The following is a 19,216-nucleotide window of genomic DNA, read 5'->3' as shown; positions in this document are numbered from 1 at the left end:
TCATGTGTGGATGTGAGAGTTGGACTGTGAAGAAAGCTGAGTGCCAAAGAATTGATGCTTTTGAACTGTGGTGTTGGAGAAGACTCTTGAGAGTCCCTTGGACTGCAAGGAGATCCAACCAGTCCATTCTGAAGGAGATCAGCCCTGGGATTTCTTTGGAAGGAATGATGCTAAAGCTGAAACTCCAGTACTTTGGCCACCTCATGCGAAGAGTTGACTCATTGGAAAAGACTCTGATGCTGGGAGGGATTGGGGGCAGGAGGAGAAGGGGATGACAGAGGATGAGATGGCTGGATGGCATCACCGACTCGATGGACGTGAGTCTGAGTGAACTCCGGGAGTTGGTGATGGACAGGGAGGCCTGGCGTGCTGCGATTCATGGGGTTGCAAAGAGTCGGACATGACTGAGCGACTGAACTGAACTGAACTGAAACACCTGTGATGTTGATTTCCTTTATTGTACTTTTCTTTCTCTTCCAACCTTTTTACAATAAAGTGTGTGTGTTTTTAATTTTTTTAGTTTTAAAAAATATCTCTAATTCTGACTTCAAAATTTGAAACCAAATACTTTAGGTGTAGGAAACAAGTTGAGCACAATCTCCTGCACTTATTTATCTTTCGATTACAAAACTGAAATGTTTGAGTGAGTCAGTATTAACTCTGGTGGGATTGACACTTCTCCTGACTTGGACTATATGTTCACAGTCATATGATCTCATGACTGATATTGAATTTGATATTCCAAACCTAAGATTTTCAAATGAACTATTAATTATCAGATAAGTATTCTTCATCATCCATTGATGTAATTATTTGTCCATAAACCTAGATAGAGGACTTTTTAAAAAATTCTTATTACATTTGATCCTATTTATTTCAAATCATCTTTATAATTGCAGATTTTTCAAAATATTGATAAATGATGTGGCTCTTTTGTAATTTCCTTTGGCCAGGGTGTTGTCTGGGGGAAGTCTCCAGTCTCCTTCATCATTATAGGAAATAGGAGTACTGGATCCAGATAGGATCTTTCAGATAGGAGAGATATTGAGAGTGGCCAGGGGCAACAAATATCTACACAGCACATGAGGATCAACGTAGACAGCTTTTGCCCTCAAAAATGTCTCCTGGTTCCCATCAATTTTGAATAAACTCCTTCTATAGTACTAAATACCCTATCCTGCTACATTAAGAATCCCTTACAGTTGTGAAATTCAAGTAAAGACTAAAACTATCAAATCCTGGGGACTAAGAGACAGGGCAACTAAAAGGAATGTGATATCTCATTGGATCCTGGATTGGATCCTGGAATGTAAAAAGAATATGGAAAACCTGGTAAAGTATGAATAAAACCTAGAGTTTAGTAACCAAAAAAATGTACAAGTCTTGCTTTCTTAGTTTTGAAAGTGTACACTGTAAGGTCAGGTGATAATATTAGGAGAAACAAACTAGTAAAATATGAGAAGTCTCTTTAAAACTTTTCTGCAAATCCAACATTATTCCAAAATAAAAAGTTAACTTAAAAAGGAATACATTATCAGTCTTTTCATACTAAATAATTGAATAGGATTCAGTTGATTTCAGTGACTCCATGTTAACTTTTTCCACAATTTTCTGGATTTTTAATTCTCATGAAATTCATGCATTGATGCTGTTTTAATTTAGCTGATTGATAAGGGAGAGTTAAAATAAAATATAAACGACACTGTTTTTGCTTTACATATTTAGCAGCTCTAACTAATGACACTGGCTCTTTTAGTTGCCACTGTTTGCGGCAGGCAAGCAGAGACGAGCGAGGGCTTACAGCACAGATGTTCTCATTTTCTCTTACAGTCATTCCTTAGGGGATAATGCCTTCCTGATTTTCATGTTCCATAGTCTCATTTCTTGAACACCAGTGATCTAGATTTCTATTTTTTTTTATTATGAATTTAGCTTTTATTCAAAATTAAATAAGCAAAAGCAAAATTTTTAAGAAACTTTTTACAAATTACTTACATAAAAGAAAGTTAAGAGGGACAGTCACAAGTCTGCAACAAATAATTACAAAAGTATCTAGGGCAGCATGAATACAGACCATGTCACAGCATAGTGACCTAACTGTGATATGAATAAGGCATAACTAACATTTGCACCAAGACCAGGATTAAAAAAAACAAAACATACTTTAAAAGCTTAGTTCTACATTAAGCTTCTTTTCCCTCAGATCCTTAATGGGTTTATACTATGTAATTTTTTTAAACAAACACATCATGTCAAACTATAAATTACACAGATGGGCAGTTAATGTGAAAAGCCCCCCCCCAAAAAATGTACAAATGAACTGGTACTGAACTGAGTTCTCCATTTACCTTTATGTACAGTTAAGTGTAAACCATATTTTCACAGTTTTAAGTGTTTTATGAATAGATGCACAGTACCAAGTCAGGTTTGCAGTTGTTCCTGAAAACTGGCTCTAGGTTCTGCATCCAATGCCCGTCGGCTGTTGGGATGCAAGTATTTACATAAATAAGAAACCGTGTCATAGTCAATGGTCAAGCAAGAGCGGTATTTCCGACAAAGAGGGATACTCAATACCATAGCTTAAATACTTGTGCAAAGTAAGCATTAGGACAGAGAAATCTGAGGCAAATTCAATTTGCAAAAACTTGTATCGCTACTGTTGTAAACTTGGGCAATAAATGACCCTCGGCAAGTACTGCTCTCTATGGCTTTTTTTTTTTCTTTTAAAATTTTAAAGCCAGAGAAAATGCCACTCATACTACCCACATGTGCAGAGACACACACACGCACGCACCCACCCCACATACACACACAGTTCTCATTTCATTTAGAGTATGGTACATAGTGCAACTTCATCACAATGTAGAGGTTTAACACACATTCAGTGTGTGTTTTTCTGTGCAAGTTCTTAGTGGTCTAAATCCTAGTTGAAGGTATTCGTTTGCAGAACCACATGACTCAGGAGGTTGAAGAAAAAGAAAAAAGAAAACGAACAGTTTCCTTACATTTCTCAAACCAGCATAGATTTCTAGAATAGTGCCAACTCACCACATGCCTTTAGACAAAGAATATGAATGGATGGAATATGGGAAGGGCTAGGCCCAGCCTTAGTTTTTTTAAAGAACAAAACAGGTATGTTTCTATTGGACTTCCTGATATAGAAGGTAGTGTGTTATGAGTAGATAGTATAAATGATAAATAATACAAGTAATTTTTATTTGAAGTAAAATGCTGACACTGCTCAGTGAGTCCTTTGGAAACAAACTCTTTTCTGACTGTGTTACTGGGCAAAAACAAAGTTAAACTACAAACATCCATCATTTTTGACTTGTATTTGGAGATAGGTAGGAAAACACTCTGGAGTAGGAAATGGCAACTGACTCCAGTATTCTTGTCTGGAAAATCCCATGGACAGAAGAATCTGGCAGCCTGTGGCCCATGGGGTTGCAAAGAGTCAGACATGACTGAGCGACTGGGCACAGGAAGACACTACTGTGCTTGGTTTGTACGCAAGGGAAACTGATTTCCCCTTAAGGCCTAGTCACAGAAGTGTAAACAGTGTAAATGGATCCAGCACTGCTAGTTGTCACATCGTATCCATGTTATCTGTGTATTCTGAGATCACACATATACCTGCCAATATACCTAGGAAGGGTTGCTATATCACAGATTCATTTGAATTCTTCTCAGGCAGGATGGAAAAGAGTAATTTGGAACAAGTTATATTTCCTATTTAGAACAAGTCACTAGTATTACCTTAAAAGACAATAAGTTACAATAGACAGATGATGCCTAGATGTTATCCTCTAGGATCTTTAGGAGTTTATTTCTCTAGAACTTCTCATTTTTTCAGGTCATTGTTTCATTCCCTTCATCCACCTATTCACAGACATACAAATGTATCTCCTGGGCCTTTGTTCTTGCAAAGCTTCTAGCACTTGATCTTCAACTTTACAGTTAAAGTGAAGTTACTCAGTTGTGTCCAACTCTTTGTGACCCCATGAACTGTAGTCTTCCAGGCTTCTCCATTCATAGGGTTTCCCAGGCAAGAATACTGGAGTGGGTTGCTATTTCCTTCTCCAGGGGATCTTCTCCACTACTGAGGCACAATTAAGGGCAGAGATTCTGTGGGCTCACTCTTCTGTGGATAACTTGGCAGACAAAAGTGAAAGTGAAAGTCACTCAGTCCTGTCTAATTCTTCATGACCCCTTGGACTATACAGTCCATGGAATTCTCCAGGACAGAATACTGGAGTGGGTAGCCTTTTCCTTCTCCAGGAATCTTCCCAACCCAGGGATCGAACCCAGGTCTCCCTCATTGCTGTGGACTCTTCACCAGCTGAGCCACAAGGGAAGCCCTGACAGACAAAAGGGATTGTCATTTTGCACTGTTCTTGAAGAGCTGACTCATTGGGAAAGACTCTGATGCTGGGAGGGATGGGGGCAGGAGGAGAAGGGGACAACAGAGGATGAGATGGCTGGATGGCATCACCGACTCGATGGACGTAAGTTTGAGTGAACTCCAGGAGTTGTTGATGGACAGGGAGTTGCATGCTGCAATTCATGGGGTCGCAAAGAGTCGGACACGACTGAGCGACTGAACTGAACTGAACTGAACTAACACACAGTATATACTTTTCAAATGCTCATCAAATGACTGAGGGCTTCCTGCAATCCAAGGCCGAGGACTCTATAGCCATCTGTTTACCTTCTGCCATCCTCACGCTGCATTCTCTTGTGCTTGTCTCTCTACACTGAAAGCCTTCTCACATCATTTCCTCTGATCAAATCATGGCTGTGGTTCATATTCCAACATAGGTAATATTTACTTTTGTATACTTACCACAAAGCAGTTTTAGAGCTGTTTTCATATACATGCTGCTGCTGCTGCTAAGTCACTTCAGTCGTGTCTGACTCTGTGCGACCCCATAGATGGCAGCCCACCAGGCTCCCCCGTCCCTGCAATTCTCCAGGCAAGAACACTGGAGTGGGTTGCCATTTCCTTCTCCAATGCATGAAAGTTAAAAGTGAAAAGGAAGTCACTCAGTTGTGTCCGACTTAGCGATCCCATGGACTGCAGCCTACCAGGCTCCTCCGTCCATGGGATTTTCCAGGCAAGAGTACTGGAGTGGGCTGCCATTGCCTTCTCTGTTTCATACACATACTCATATTAGTATTACTTCTGAAACTAACATTAATAATATGATTAGAATTATTATTACCATGGTTTGTGGGATAAAATTCTGAGGAATAAAGATAATTTTTTAAGGTCAAATATCTTTAAAATGATGGAATCTACGTTAAAACCAGATCTTCTGACTGATGGACCAAAATTATTTCTCATTGCGTTATTTTCATGCTACTTTCCTGCAATGAGTCTGGAATGACACCTCTTAGATGAAACCTTTTCTAGATTCCTATGTTGGAAACCATTTCTCTCTCATTGGTGTACCTAGAACACTTTGTTTGCACCTCTCTTTTGTCACACATCACATACTACATTCATTACAGTATGTACTTCTAACTTCAATTAGAATATTAGAAGTTCCTAGAGGGCAGAAGCCATGATCTACATAATTTTACTCCAAAAAATGTATAGCACATTGACTTGTACATAAAAAGAGCACAATAAAAGCAGGATGTGAACAAATGAATGTATTAATTACCTTATTAACTGACTCAGAGTTCTTATCCTGATTTTTGAGTAATTTGGTGCTGCACTACTTTGCATATAGTAGTAAGTAAAAAGGGCCACACTCTCTCTATAGGTATAGTTAAATATATTTGAGCATGAAGAGGAATAGATAGGTGGATGGAGAGTCAACCTCCCTGTCCAGGTTCCCTGGACATAATCTTGAGAGTTTCCCTGGAGCCAAGAGAGACTATGTGGGTGAGTCCTGTGGGAAGAAGAGAGGCTGAGTGTTAAATATATTCTGCCTCAGCTCTAGTCTTCTGGTCTCAGTGCTGCAATACTGATCAGGCAGTCTAAGCAGAGACCAGACATGGATATCCGGGAGTACAAAAATATGCAAGCCAGCCTGCTTTCTCAAGATTAGTGCAAATGTGTGCAGAATTTTTCACTCTTGAAGATAGGGAAGGTGGATCCTGGTGAGAAGTGGAAGGTACCAGGTGAGATTTGTTGATCCCTGAAGAAAGTTCCAGGGAAGATGAGGAAAGGCTTAGGGAAATGACTGCAGGCGTCATTTTTGGATGGGGGAAAGGGTATTATGGGGGAATGAGTGGGGAAACGAAGATCCAGTACACATTTACCCAAGGTGGGGAAATTTGGGCAGCTGAGAGATTGTTTGGATGTTGGACCAGGGCAAAAAAGATATGTTTTTGTTTCCAGAAAAAGTCTGTTGGTGTCTGTGTTTTTTCTTGAAAATGAGCATACAAAAGACTGAAAACAAATTCTATACTTTAATGAAAGGATTTTTTTCCTCAGGTACTGCAGAGATTCTAGAGCTCAGGGCTATTAATTCTGAAAACAAGGAAAATAGAATTCTGCATTTCTCTATGATACAAAGTACAGTCTGCTGAGAGGTGCATTTGTGGCAAATACGTGGAGGAGAATATGAAGTAACAGCGATATGATTAAATATATGAAAGTAACATAGGATAAGAAGATAAGAAAGGAGGCATGAGTGATCTGCAACTCAGAGCTTTTCAAAGATGCTATAATCCTATTCCCCAGGAAATTGGCTTACCTCATTCCCCCAGAATAAAACATAAAAAAAAAGCAAGTAAGAATTAAAGTGAAAATGAAAAAGGCTGCATGTTTAAACAAACACACGTAAGTAGCATGTATGAGTCTAGTGCCTTATCCATGCATGATCACATTTATCCTCACAACAAACCAGTAAGGTGGGCATTATTAACATTACATTCTTTTACAACAGTGGGTGTTGAAGTACCTGATTGTTAAATATTCTGTTTGCTGCCAAGTCGCTTCAGTCGTGTCTGACTCTGCATGACCCCATAGACGGCAGCCCACCAGGCTCCCCCATCCCTGGGATTCTCCAGGCAAGAACACTGGAGTGGGTTGCCATTTCTTTCTCCAATGCTTGAAAGTGAAAAGTGAAAGTGAAGTCGCTCAGTCGTGTCCGACTCTTAATGACCCCATGGACTGCAGCCTACCAGGCTCCTCTGTCTGTGGGATTTTCCAGGCAAGAGTACTGGAGTGGGGTGCCATCGCCTTCTCCGAATATTCTGTTTAGGATGACATAGTTGGTAGCCTTATTCTGACTCTAAAGTCAGTGCTGATAACTCATCTGCAAAGGGAAGTGTGGGAAATTATTTGGCATATAGTAAAAATGCAGACGGTTACACTAACACACGCCCTGAAGGAAAATGTCTACATACTGAAGAGTGTGGGAAATATCACTCCTTTCTGTTATCAGAGCCAGTTGTTTTTCCCAAAGTAAAACATTAGGTCAAAGGCATTGAGAGACAGGCTGAGAACTGCTTACAAATGAACTACATCACTGGTGAAAGGTGTTGATTGGAGGCCCTGGGATGAGACATAATCCCTTTCTATCCAGCGAGCAGTGCAGAAGTCTGCTGACACGTGCTGCTGTGGAAAGGAGGCAGTGGCAAAAATAACATGTATTTTTGCCTCTCATCTTTCTGTCCCTTGCCATGAGCCATGGCCAGAAGATCTCTATCCAAAAGGTTATCAAGATGATCCTTGATTGATCTCCCACCCTCTGTGTGTTAAGTGGACAGTAGGGTGGACAAATTGTTTGGCCAAAAGAGTGAACCATATTCTGAAGGTGGGACCTAACCTCAGTCTTTATGGATGAATGTGATATTTAGTGGAAATATATATTCATTTACCTACTTTTCAAGAGATAAACCTGTGGTAACCTCTTTCCTTAGCCACAGATTAAAGTAATTGGACTACTTCACAAACGACCCTTCCTTCCAGCCTTGCAAGGTGGCCTATTCTTGTATTGTGTTCATGTATGCTCTGGCCTCCCTTTTCCCTACCCCTCTAGGTAGAGCTTGCCACAATGGCTGACAGAGACTCCGACCCACCAGGTGACCTGAGACAAAGGATCATATCCAGTGTTCTCAAATAGGGTGGATATACTTATCATGAAAGTACCCTGGGTATATGGGCTTCCCTGGGGGTTCAGATGGTAAAGAACCTGCCTGCAAGGTGGGAGACCTGGGTTTGTTCCCTGGGTTGGGAAGATCCCTTGGAAGAAGGTATGGCAACCCACTCCAGTGTTCTTGCCTGGAGAATCCCCATGGACAGAGGAACCTGGTGGGCTACAGTCCATGGGGTCACAACGAGTTGGACACAGCTGAGTGACTAAGCACAGCACACACCCTCAGTATGCAAGATGGACATATGTCCAAAGACGTGTAGCCTGATAGGTACGTGCCTCCTGCCACCAGCTTAAGGGATTAATTCACTTGTTAATACATATTTGATAATATTTATGTTTTCCAGTCACTATTCTAGGCCTTGGGTTCATAGTCTTGAAGGACAGTCTTTTTTTCCCAGTTTTTTTGAGATATAATCAACGTATAACATTGTGTAAGATTAAGCAGTATAATGTGATGACTTCATACACATATATATTTTGAAAAACTTACCACAATAAGGTTAGTTAACACCTCTATTATGTAACATAATTTTGATTTCTTTGCGTGTGATTAGAACATATAAGATCTATTCTTTTAGCAACTTGCAAGGATATAATGTAGCATTAATAACAGTAGTCACTAGGCTGTACAATAGAACGCCAGAGCTTATTCATCATATAACCAGAATATTAAACCCTTTGACCAATATCTCCCTGAGTTTTGAAAGATACAGTGTAAAGGAGAGAAATCTCAATGCATGAGAAGGTTGTGCATTGGAAGAAAATGTTACTGAAGTATTTCACTCTGCTTTGGTGGGTCTATCTCCTAGATGGAATCTTGAATCAACAGATAAAAATGGGAGAAAGGCATAAAAGGAAGAGGGATGAGTGCATTAAGATGCAAGAATGATTACTGTGAGCTTGAGGAGCAGAACTATTTGAGTATATCTCAAGCATGGAAAAAATTTGGAGGGTGCCGAGAGAGGCTGGAGACATACTTAGGGGTCAAAATATGAAGAACTTTTACCTAAGAGCAATGGAGAGTCATTAATGGATTGTCCAAGAGTTATCATTTTTTAAAATTTCCACAGACTCTACTCTGAAGAACAGTGGTGGATCAATAGATCACCCCAATATTAAATCCTGGAGCTTTTTCTGATGTTATCTTAAACATTTTCTTCCAGGCAGTAAAAATGTCTGTGTGCTGTGGCTTTCTAATTAAATTGAGATTTGAAACCAGCAAGTGAGACACCACTGGTCCATGTTCATGGACAAAGGAGTAAGGAATGACATGGGGAGTGACATTCAAATATTTCATCAGGTGAGTGAGAGTAAGGGATGGGAGTGCACTTTGATTCCAGGAGTTTTTCATAACAAACACACCACATTTTTTTGATGGAAATGTATGCTTCCCATTGGAAGATTACTTCAGACTGACAGAGGTTATTTTATGAGTCTCATTCTCAGGAAGACTGATTTGCTAACATACTGGTCTCCTCATAGTCACCTTCATTATTTGTGATGACTTCCTGCCTCTCAGAGCTCTTGGTCATGCTGGGGAGAAACATCACTCTGGTGAGTGAGTTCATCCTGGTGGGCTTCCCCACCGCCCCCTGGCTGCAGGTCCTGCTCTTCTCCCTCTTCCTTGTGGTCTACTTGCTGGTGGTAGTAGAAAATCTTGCCATCATGTTCACTGTCTGGGTCACTGGCTCCCTCCATAAGCCCATGTACTATTTCCTGAGTAGCCTGTCCTTCCTGGAGGTCTGGTATGTCTCTGTCACCGTCCCCAAGATGCTGGATGGATTCCTCCTGCAGAGACGGCGTATCTCCTTCATAGGCTGCATGACCCAGCTGTACTTCTTTATCTCGCTTGCCTGCACGGAGTGTGTACTTCTGGCAGCCATGGCCTATGACCGCTATGTGGCCATCTGCCACCCTCTCAGATACCCGGTCATCATGACCACAGGTCATTGTGTGCAGCTGGTGGCTTTCTCTTATATAACTGGTTTCATGATCACTGTATTCAAGGTCTATTTTATTTCACATGTCACTTTCTGTGGCTCCAATGTCATGAACCACTTTTTCTGTGACATCTCACCAATCCTCAAACTGGCCTGCAAAGACATGTCCACAGCTGAGCTAGTGGACTTTGCTTTGGCTATCGTCATTCTTGTCTTCCCTCTCACCACTACCATCCTCTCCTATGTCTACATTGTCTCCACCATTCTGCGTATACCCTCCACCCAGGGAAGGAAGAAGGCCTTCTCCACCTGGGCATCCCACCTCACAGTAGTCATAATTTATTACACAGCCATGATTTTCATGTATGTTCGGCCCAGAGCTATTGCTTCATTTAACTCCAACAAGCTAATCTCAGCTGTGTATGCAGTCCTCACTCCCATGCTAAATCCATTCATCTACTGTCTGAGGAACCAGGAAGTCAAGAATGCTATCAAAAAGACAGTGGGTGTTGGCCAGTGCTTCCTGCTCAGCTGTGGCCTGCTGCCTTGAGGAGGAGACTGTTCCAGACAGGAGGTCATTCCCATGACACTTATCATTCTGTGTTTTTAGGTTGCTCTATAGATCAGAAATCTTTTTTTTTCTTTTTTTTTAAATATAAATTTATATATTTTAATTGGAGGCTAATTACTTTACAATATTGTATTGGTTTTGCCATACATCAACATGGATCTGCCACGGGTGTACACGTGTTCCCCATTCTGAACCCCCCTCCCACCTCCCTCCCCGTACCATCCCTTGGGACATCCCACTGCACCAGCCGCAAGCATCCTGTATCCTGCATCGAACCTGGACTGGCTATTCGTACGTTTCAAAAAGTCTTAAAAGTAGAAACCACATATTTGAAATGTATACTTTGAACAATTAGTCTGGATTCTGACTTAAAGCCTGCCTCTATATGCAGCTGTACAATTGAAGTATGTCAACTCACTTGCACTGTAGAACCTACCACCAGATGCAGCTTAATTGTCACTTGTCACTCACTGAGAGGGTTTTGATTTGAGTCTGCAAATGACTGATTTATTATAATCTGTGTGCAGTCAAACCTCACTGCTAATGATAATCTGTGCTTTCCACCACTCTCCAGACCTAGCATCACTGCCTTGGCTCCGCCTCAGATTCTCAGACGTTAGATTCTCATAAGGAGCACTTGACCTTGATTCCTCACACACGTAGTTCACAGTAGAGTTTGCACTCCTGTGAGAATCTTATGCTGCTGCTGATCTGACGGGAGGTGCATATCCAAGGAATGATTTCCGTGATCCTAGACACTTACATCTTCCCCTGCTTAGAAAAGTACCAATATTCCTTAATTTGACATATCTGGTTTCTTTAATTAACAGTAACCCTTTGGTGTTTCCCACTGCCTGACCTTTGTTGCAAAACTCCTGTATATCCTAGCTCTACCCCTTATCTCCTCAGAACACTCTCAGAGCTATCTGAAATGCTGTCTCCCAGCTGCAGACTTCATTTTGCCCAAATAAAATTTGCCTCATTGGGTTTCACTGATGGTCAGCGGTAAAGAATCTGTCTGCCGGTTCAGGGTACAGGCGTTTGATCCCTCATCCTGCAAGATGCATGCATGGAGCAACTAAGCCTGTGTATCATGACTACTAAACATTTCTTTTAACACATGCATGAGATACCAATTCAACTGTTTTCTATTTCAGACCAAGGCTCACATTACATCAGTCTTTTCCTGATCTGGTTTCCTTCTCTTTTTGAATTTTTATCCAAGTTTTTAGGTATCCATATTTCTTAAATGATCACTATAAACATAAAACAGTCATTTGAGATAAACTTTCTAGCATTCAACCATGAATCTATGCTTTCTGATCTGGCTTTTATTTCCTTTTAAAGTTTTTCCCATTTTCCTGAGAACGGAAATTGAATATGAGTGAAAAGTCAATATTCAATAGAATATTGACTCATCAATGAGAACTTTTTGAAGAGAAAGAGAGGACAATCTTGTTTAGCAAAGAAAGATCTACTGAACTTAAAGATTTCCAACCCTTGATCTCTGTTCTGAAAAATTTTTTAGAGCTGGATGCTACTCTGAGATCAAAATATAATTAAAAACTTTCAAATGTGAATTTGAAAAAAAATAAGCTTTTAATCACCAAATGAATTGATGCAATTTAGATAAACTCCAGAAATTATGGTGCCTCCAAATTAAACTACAAGGCCATTTGTAGGTACACTAAGCCCATATATTGATTTAAAGACAAAGACTCACTTAAACTGAGACAATTCCATGGGGGGAGAAATAGAAATAAATGGAAAACAGGATAATAGGAAAACAATATATTTAAAGCTCATTATTATAGAGACCATCTTGACGAACTGATGCTTTTGAATTGATGCTTTTGAACTGTGATATTGGAGAAGACTCTTGAGAGTCCCTTGGACTGTAAGGAGATCCAACCAGTTCATCCTAAAGGAAATCAGTCCTGAATGTTCATTGGAAGGACTGAAACTGAAACTCCAATACTTGGCCACCTGATGTGAAGAATTGACTCATTTGAAAAGACCCTGATGCTGGGAAAGATTGAAGGTGGGAGGAGAAGGGGACGACAGAGGATGAGATGGTTGGATGGCATCACTGACTCAATGGACATGAGTTTGAGTAAACTCCGGGAGTTGGTGATGGACAGGGAGGCCTGGCATGCTGCAGTCCATGGGGTCACAAAGATTCGGACACAACTGAGTGACTGAACTGATCATGACAAAAAATTCTAAAGGCCAGGAAAGAAATTTTGGTTGACACAGAAATGTGTCTCTCATGCTAACACAATTTAGCATGATGCTAAGAGTAAACTTGACTAGCATCAGAAACTGAACTTGGAGGAAATACTTCGAGAGGTACAATCTAAAGTAGGTAATTTGCAGGTTTAGAGTATATGTTCCCAAATAGATGGCCTGGATTGCATGAAGGTTTTAGCATTTGCCCCATCACCTTTCACTCTCTAAAGTGCCATCTTTTAAAAGCAAATTATGTGGTCACCCTAGTTTTATGGACCTGGAACTCAAGATTTGTAATGGAGTTGTCCTGTGTCTACTTAGTTAAATTGAAACTACATTTTCTAGAACTTCCTTTCCTGTGTATTAATAATTCAAGTTTAGTGTAGACCACAGAGATATTTTGTGTGAGATTTAGAAGGCAGAGTGGAAGCAGTAGCTATATCCCTTGTATTATTCTTCCATGTAGGAAGTTGATTAGGGACACTATTGTAACTTACAGATGTTATCACTGACTCACCTTGTAGATGTGGGGCAGTGGTTCAGTCGACAACTCCATCAACTCCCATCCAGCTCCCTTCCTTCATCTTCTCTAACTCATGGGCCAGGAAGGAGTTTTCTATTGTAATCAAGGGCACCGGCTTCCTTTGCAGATTATTTGAATTATCAAAGTCAGGTAATTGGATGATTGGAGGCTATAAAAGACCAAAACAGTCTTTGGCTCATCCTGATGGATTCCAGTTTATTATTATCCTCCCCCATATCATGTTTGTCTTACCTCCCCAAGTGCCTGTCCCCATGACTTAGACCCATTGCTAATCACAGAGGAAATAGTCATATTGCTTCATGAGATCAAATGCCTATAAAATAATAAATTCCATATTCCATAACAAAATAACAGTTCTGTTTCTTAGATAGAACTCTGATACAATGCTTGATAGACAAGACAATAATTCACATATGGTTGACCAGTGAAACCAAGAGGTCATTTAGAGTAAAAGAACGAAGTAGATGAGGAAGGTTGTACAACAATGCCATAATGAATTACAGTATGCATGTATACATAAGGTTTGATGAGCATGCAAAGCCAACAGAAGAGGAGTGCACCCAGGTTTGCAAAGAAGGGAAACTAGAAAACTGCTCTCTTATGAAAGTCAATGGTATTTTGAAGAAGCAGGAATATTGTCACAGGCTCAGTTAAAAACAAGATAACAGATCCCAGATTGATTCATTCATGCTAATCCTACACAGAAAATTGAGATTTAATTATAGTTTTGGCTTTCACAAAAATGAGTTTAATACCAGTCAATCAGGAATTGCCTGATCAGCACTGGTTAGGCAATCTGCCTAATAATTTTTGCCATTCCCTATAAGGAAAGTGACCTGTAATAACATTATCTGCTTTTTTGCCTAGTTCAGCTTCCTTGTTCCTTTTCCCTTCTGTCTATAAAATTACTTCACTGTATAGCACTTCAGAGATCCCTTCTGTCTACTAGGTTGGACTCTGACCCATACATGAATCACTGAATAAAACCTAAGGGATGTTTAAAATTTACTCAGTTGACTTTTGTTTTTAACAATTCATAAGTGTAAGGAGGTTATTGATATTTCTCCCGGCAATCTTGATTCCAGCTTGTGCTTCATCCAGCCCAACACTTCTCATGATGTACTCTGCATATAAGTTAAATAAGCAGGGTGACAATATACAGCCTTGACGTACTCCTTTTCCTATTTGGAACCAGTCTGTTGTTCCATGTCCAGTTCTAACTGTTGCTTCCTAACCTGCATATACGTCTCTCAAGAGGCAGGTCAGGTGGTCTAGTATCCCCATCTCTTTCAGAATTTTCTACAGTTTATTGTGATCCACACAGTCAAAGGCTTTGGCATAGTCAATAAAGCAGAAATAGATGTTTTTCTGGAACTCTCTTGCTTTTTTGAAGATCCAGCGGATGTTGGCAATTTGATCTCTGGTTCCTCTGCCTTTACTAAAACCAGCTTGAACATCTGGAAGTTCATGGTTCACATATTGCTGAAGCCTGGCTTGGAGAATTTTGAGCATTACTTTACTAGCATGTGAGATGAGTGCAATTGTGCAGTAGTTTGAGCATTCTTTGGCATTGCCTTTCTTTGGGATTGGAATGAAAACTGACCTTTTCCAGTCCTGTGGCCACTGCTGAGTTTTCCAAATTTGCTGGCATATTGAGTGCAGCACTTTCACAGCATCATCTTCCAGGATTTGAAATAGCTCAACTGGAATTCCATCACCTCCACTAGCTTTGTTCACCACCCTTATGGAAGAAAGTGAAGAGGAACTAAAAAGCCTCTTGATGAAAGTGAAAGTGGAGAGTGAAAAAGTTGGCTTAAAGCTCAACATTCAGAAAATGAAGATCATGGCATCTGGTCCCATCACTTCATGGGAAATAGATGGGGAAACAGTGTCAGACTTTATTTTTATGGGCTCCAAAATCACTTGCAGATAGTGATTGCATACATGAAATTAAAAGACCTTCCTTCCCTCCTTGGAAGGAAAGTTATGACCAACCTAGATAGCATATTCAAAAGCAGAGACATTACTTTGCCAACAAAGGTCCATCTAGTCAAGGCTATGGTTTTTCCTGTGGTCATGTATGGATGTGAGAGTTGGACTGTGAAGAAATCTGAGTGCCAAAGAATTGATGCTTTTGAACTGTGGTGTTGGAGAAGACTCTTGAGAGTCCCTTGGACTGCAAGGAGATCCAACAAGTCCATTCTGAAGGAGATCAGCCCTGGGATTTCTTTGGAAGGAATGATGCCAAAGCTGAAACTCCAGTACTTTGGCCACCTCATGCGAAGAGTTGACTCATTGGAAAAGACTCTGATGCTGGGAGGGATTGGGGGCAGGAGGAGAAGGGGATGACAGAGGATGAGATGGCTGGATGGCATCACCGACTTGATGGACGTGAGTCTGAGTGAACTCCGGGAGTTGGTGATGGACAGAGAGGCCTGGCGTGCTGTGATTCATGGGGTCGCAAAGAGTCGGACACGACTGAGCGACTGAACTGAACTGAACTGACTGAAGTAAAGGGAATGAGCATAGATAATTCCTTCACAAAGTGTCTGGGAAGCCAAGGACGAAGGGAGAGCAATAGATGAAGCTATATAAGGTGGCAGATGAGCATAGTTTTGAAAAAGAGGGAGATGTTAGCCTGTGTGTGTGTGTGTGTGTATGTGAACCCCTCCCAGTGGCAATCAAAGTACCGAGTCCTAACCACTGAACCACCAGGGAATTCCTGATGTAAGCCAATAGCGTTCCAAAGAAAGATGGCAGACTGAACGCACATATTATTCCCTTTCCCTTCAGAGAGTCTGCTAAAATAATAGTAAAAGAACACAAAAACATTTTTAATGTAAATTTATAATGGTAAGAACAGAAGTTCTGTGAGAAGATGGGAGATTTTGAAAATGGATGGAAGATGAATAATGGATAGAACAGATATGGTAAGCCACAGCCCATGTTGCTCATGGAAGATGAGCAGATTCACCTCTCCACAAATATGCACAAGAGAATCAACTATTTTCAATGAGTCAGAGGTTCAATGACAACCTATACAAAGAAGAATGTGCTCCCCTACTCAGAAAGCCTGGATCCAGGAATCCTGCAATGGGAATTCTATCACCTGTCTAACACAGTCTTCTAATCTCCAAAACCCTTGGGATGGCGGAGAGTGGAAGGGATGATAGAGGAAGAGAAAGGAGAAAATCCAGGGAACCTCATCAGGAGACAGCTTACTGTTGCAGCCTTAATATCACCAAATACTACAAATGGGAAATGTAGACTATTGGTGACTTATATATCATAGTTTATTTATTTTTTATTAAGATAAAACAGGTAAATTTTATCTGTTCAAATGCTATAGCCTTTATCTTCCCCAATTCTAACTTGGTTGAAAGACAGCTGTCACTGGATCGGTGTTTGAAAGTTTGTGTCCTTCTCAGAGATGTTCTGAGGTCGATCAATTGTGAAGGAAAGAACAGAGTACAACATCTATTCACAGTCACTCAAAGCCATTAGACAAATGTTTCGTGCTCTAGCCAAAATTCCTACTAACAGTAAAAGTTGGCCTATTTCTGGCAATTGAAAAATGAAACAGAAAATCTGCAATGATTAATGAAGAAGAAGCCAAGTAAGAAATGTAAATATCTGTGTAAGACTCTTTTTGAATACTCCATTTAAATGATTGAGACAAAAAACATTACTTGCAAAGTCATGGTATAGATTCACTTTGGGGAAATGAGAAGCAGGGCAAAATTTGGTCTGGTCCCACTCCTGCAGCACAGAGGGACAGCAAAGACATATTCACAATTTGGAGCAAAGGTAAGCACAAGGTAGTGAAGGAAAGCCTGAAAGGCACAGAACATGTTATGTGGTCTTTTCCTTCTGGAGGGTCATACAAGTTCAAATTACAAATAGAAGAAAAGGGATCCTATTTGCCCAGATTTTATCTTCAGGATTACAATCTGGTTTGAGTATAGAATAAGAAATAGACCATAAAATAAAGGATATATATACACTAACCAATACAGTACTGAGCAAGAGAGGTTCAATCATGAATCTAAATAAGTCTGGCTGGAAAAAAATCCTCATTTTTTTCTCACCATGATTCTGTCACAAAGAAGGAGAGGGAAACAAAAAGCAAAGCTTAAATGTTTGTTAGGGCTCTGTGCTAGGCCCAATAAGCTTGTTACTCTGTTTGTGTTCTTTGGTGAAGCCACAGTCTGTTATTAGTCACCTCTCCACTCTGCCCCTGTATAGCTGTACATACTTCAGTTTAGAAAAAGACAGAGAGAAAAATCATCAATTCATTCAGAAATTATCTCCTGACCACATATTATAATCCAAGAGTTCTGCAACTGCAAGCAGAATAAAAATTAATCGAAGAGCATCACACACTTAGTAGGAGTGACAAAGTGAAGACAGATAAATAAAAATTATTAAAAGAATCACACAGCCACTTATAAACTTATCAAAAAGATGAGCTCAGATCACAGGCAGAAAGAGAGGGATCTTCAGCAGTTTCCTACAGGTGGATTGTTGGCTGGAAGAAGATACTAAAAATTATATTCAGAATTCATAAGAGCATTTGACCAAATAATTGTAATGATCACCTGAAAGAATAATTTTATAAGAATATGAGTTAAATAGCAATTAAAAGATTAAAAATAATGAGAAAATTGCTCACATTTTGTGCTATATTACACTTACTTATAGAGTATCAGCAACTAAAATAGTATGCTATGAAGCAAAAATTTAAAGAACAAAATATTCAATGAAAAAAATAAAAACAGGCATTTGATATAGACAAAGGTAGCACTTCATGTAAGTGCAGAATGGAGGCATGTTCAACAAACATGCTGGAAAAAATGGTAATTCATTTAGAAAAATATTTGTTATATAATTACATATGCTTTACATAAAATAAAAATTGAAATGTACAAAAATCTCATAGAAGTGCAAATATTTTGAGTAACTTATACTATTTTAGTGAGAAAGACCTTGTAATACAACCAAAATAAGACACTATTAAGGCAAATATTGACAGATCTGATTTCATTTAAATTTCAAACTCTTATACAGCAAAAATAAAGGAAAACAAACCCTTCCATTTAAAGATATGACAGAAAAGAAATAATATCTGCAATATATAAAAGATAAACATTGGCCATCCCTTTTACATAATGAGTTTATTTAAAAACATGTAAGTAAACATAAAAAATATGCACAACAAAAGGAAAATGGGTAGATGATTAAAATGCATATCCAAACAGCTGAAGCAAAAAATATAAATAAATGTATAAATAAATCTTAGATATCATAATATTCAAGTAACTTTAAAGTGAAACAAAATAAAAACAAAGTTAACAAAGGTTAAAATAAATAAGTAAGTGTGCCACTGTTAACCAGCCTGTGTGGAAATGGAAAAGTCTAGGTAGTGCGGGTAGAAATATAAACTAGTACACTGGAAAACTGTTTCATAACATGTATCAAAAGCCTTAGTAAAGGACATGCACTAATAATTTTAGTTCTAGGAATGTATTTTAAGCAAATATATAAACATAACATAGTTATGGAAAAGTGCTTGTCATAGAATTGCACATTAAACAAAGTGTGAAAACCATTTAAAAATCTGTAAATTTGAGGATGCTAAGAAGAAAAGTGGTCTATCTCTTCAATAGAACTTAATACAGAAGTTAAGAAAAAAGAGGCAAATTCCTTGCACATGTACATAGAAAAATATGAAAACATATTGAAAAAACAAAGGAAGTTGAAATAGATGTATATAATAGGATCCATTTGTATGTAATATAAACTATTACTATTTTATATG

The 19,216-nt window shown here is 39.4% G+C and overlaps 1 protein-coding gene across 1 annotated transcript; it reads left to right on the top strand.

Annotated features, from left to right (window-relative positions):
• Positions 1-9,644: 9,644 nt before the first annotated feature.
• Positions 9,645-10,966, top strand: LOC139187145 (olfactory receptor 6B9-like). Its single transcript, XM_070803149.1, has one exon. It carries the CDS (start codon positions 9,645-9,647, stop codon positions 10,602-10,604), a length of 960 nt encoding a protein of 319 aa, XP_070659250.1. The 3' UTR covers positions 10,605-10,966.
• Positions 10,967-19,216: the final 8,250 nt, after the last annotated feature.

This window comes from Bos indicus, chromosome 15 (assembly GCF_029378745.1).
Source record: "Bos indicus isolate NIAB-ARS_2022 breed Sahiwal x Tharparkar chromosome 15, NIAB-ARS_B.indTharparkar_mat_pri_1.0, whole genome shotgun sequence".
Taxonomy (NCBI): Eukaryota; Metazoa; Chordata; class Mammalia; order Artiodactyla; family Bovidae; genus Bos; species Bos indicus.
Note: the sequence above shows the minus strand (reverse complement) of the source record. Positions and strands in the feature narration are given on the sequence as shown.

Bases quoted from the DNA above. Each gene is read 5' to 3' on its own strand.
- LOC139187145 (XM_070803149.1), top strand. From the start codon at position 9,645: ATGCTGGGGAGAAACATCACTCTGGTGAGTGAGTTCATCCTGGTGGGC.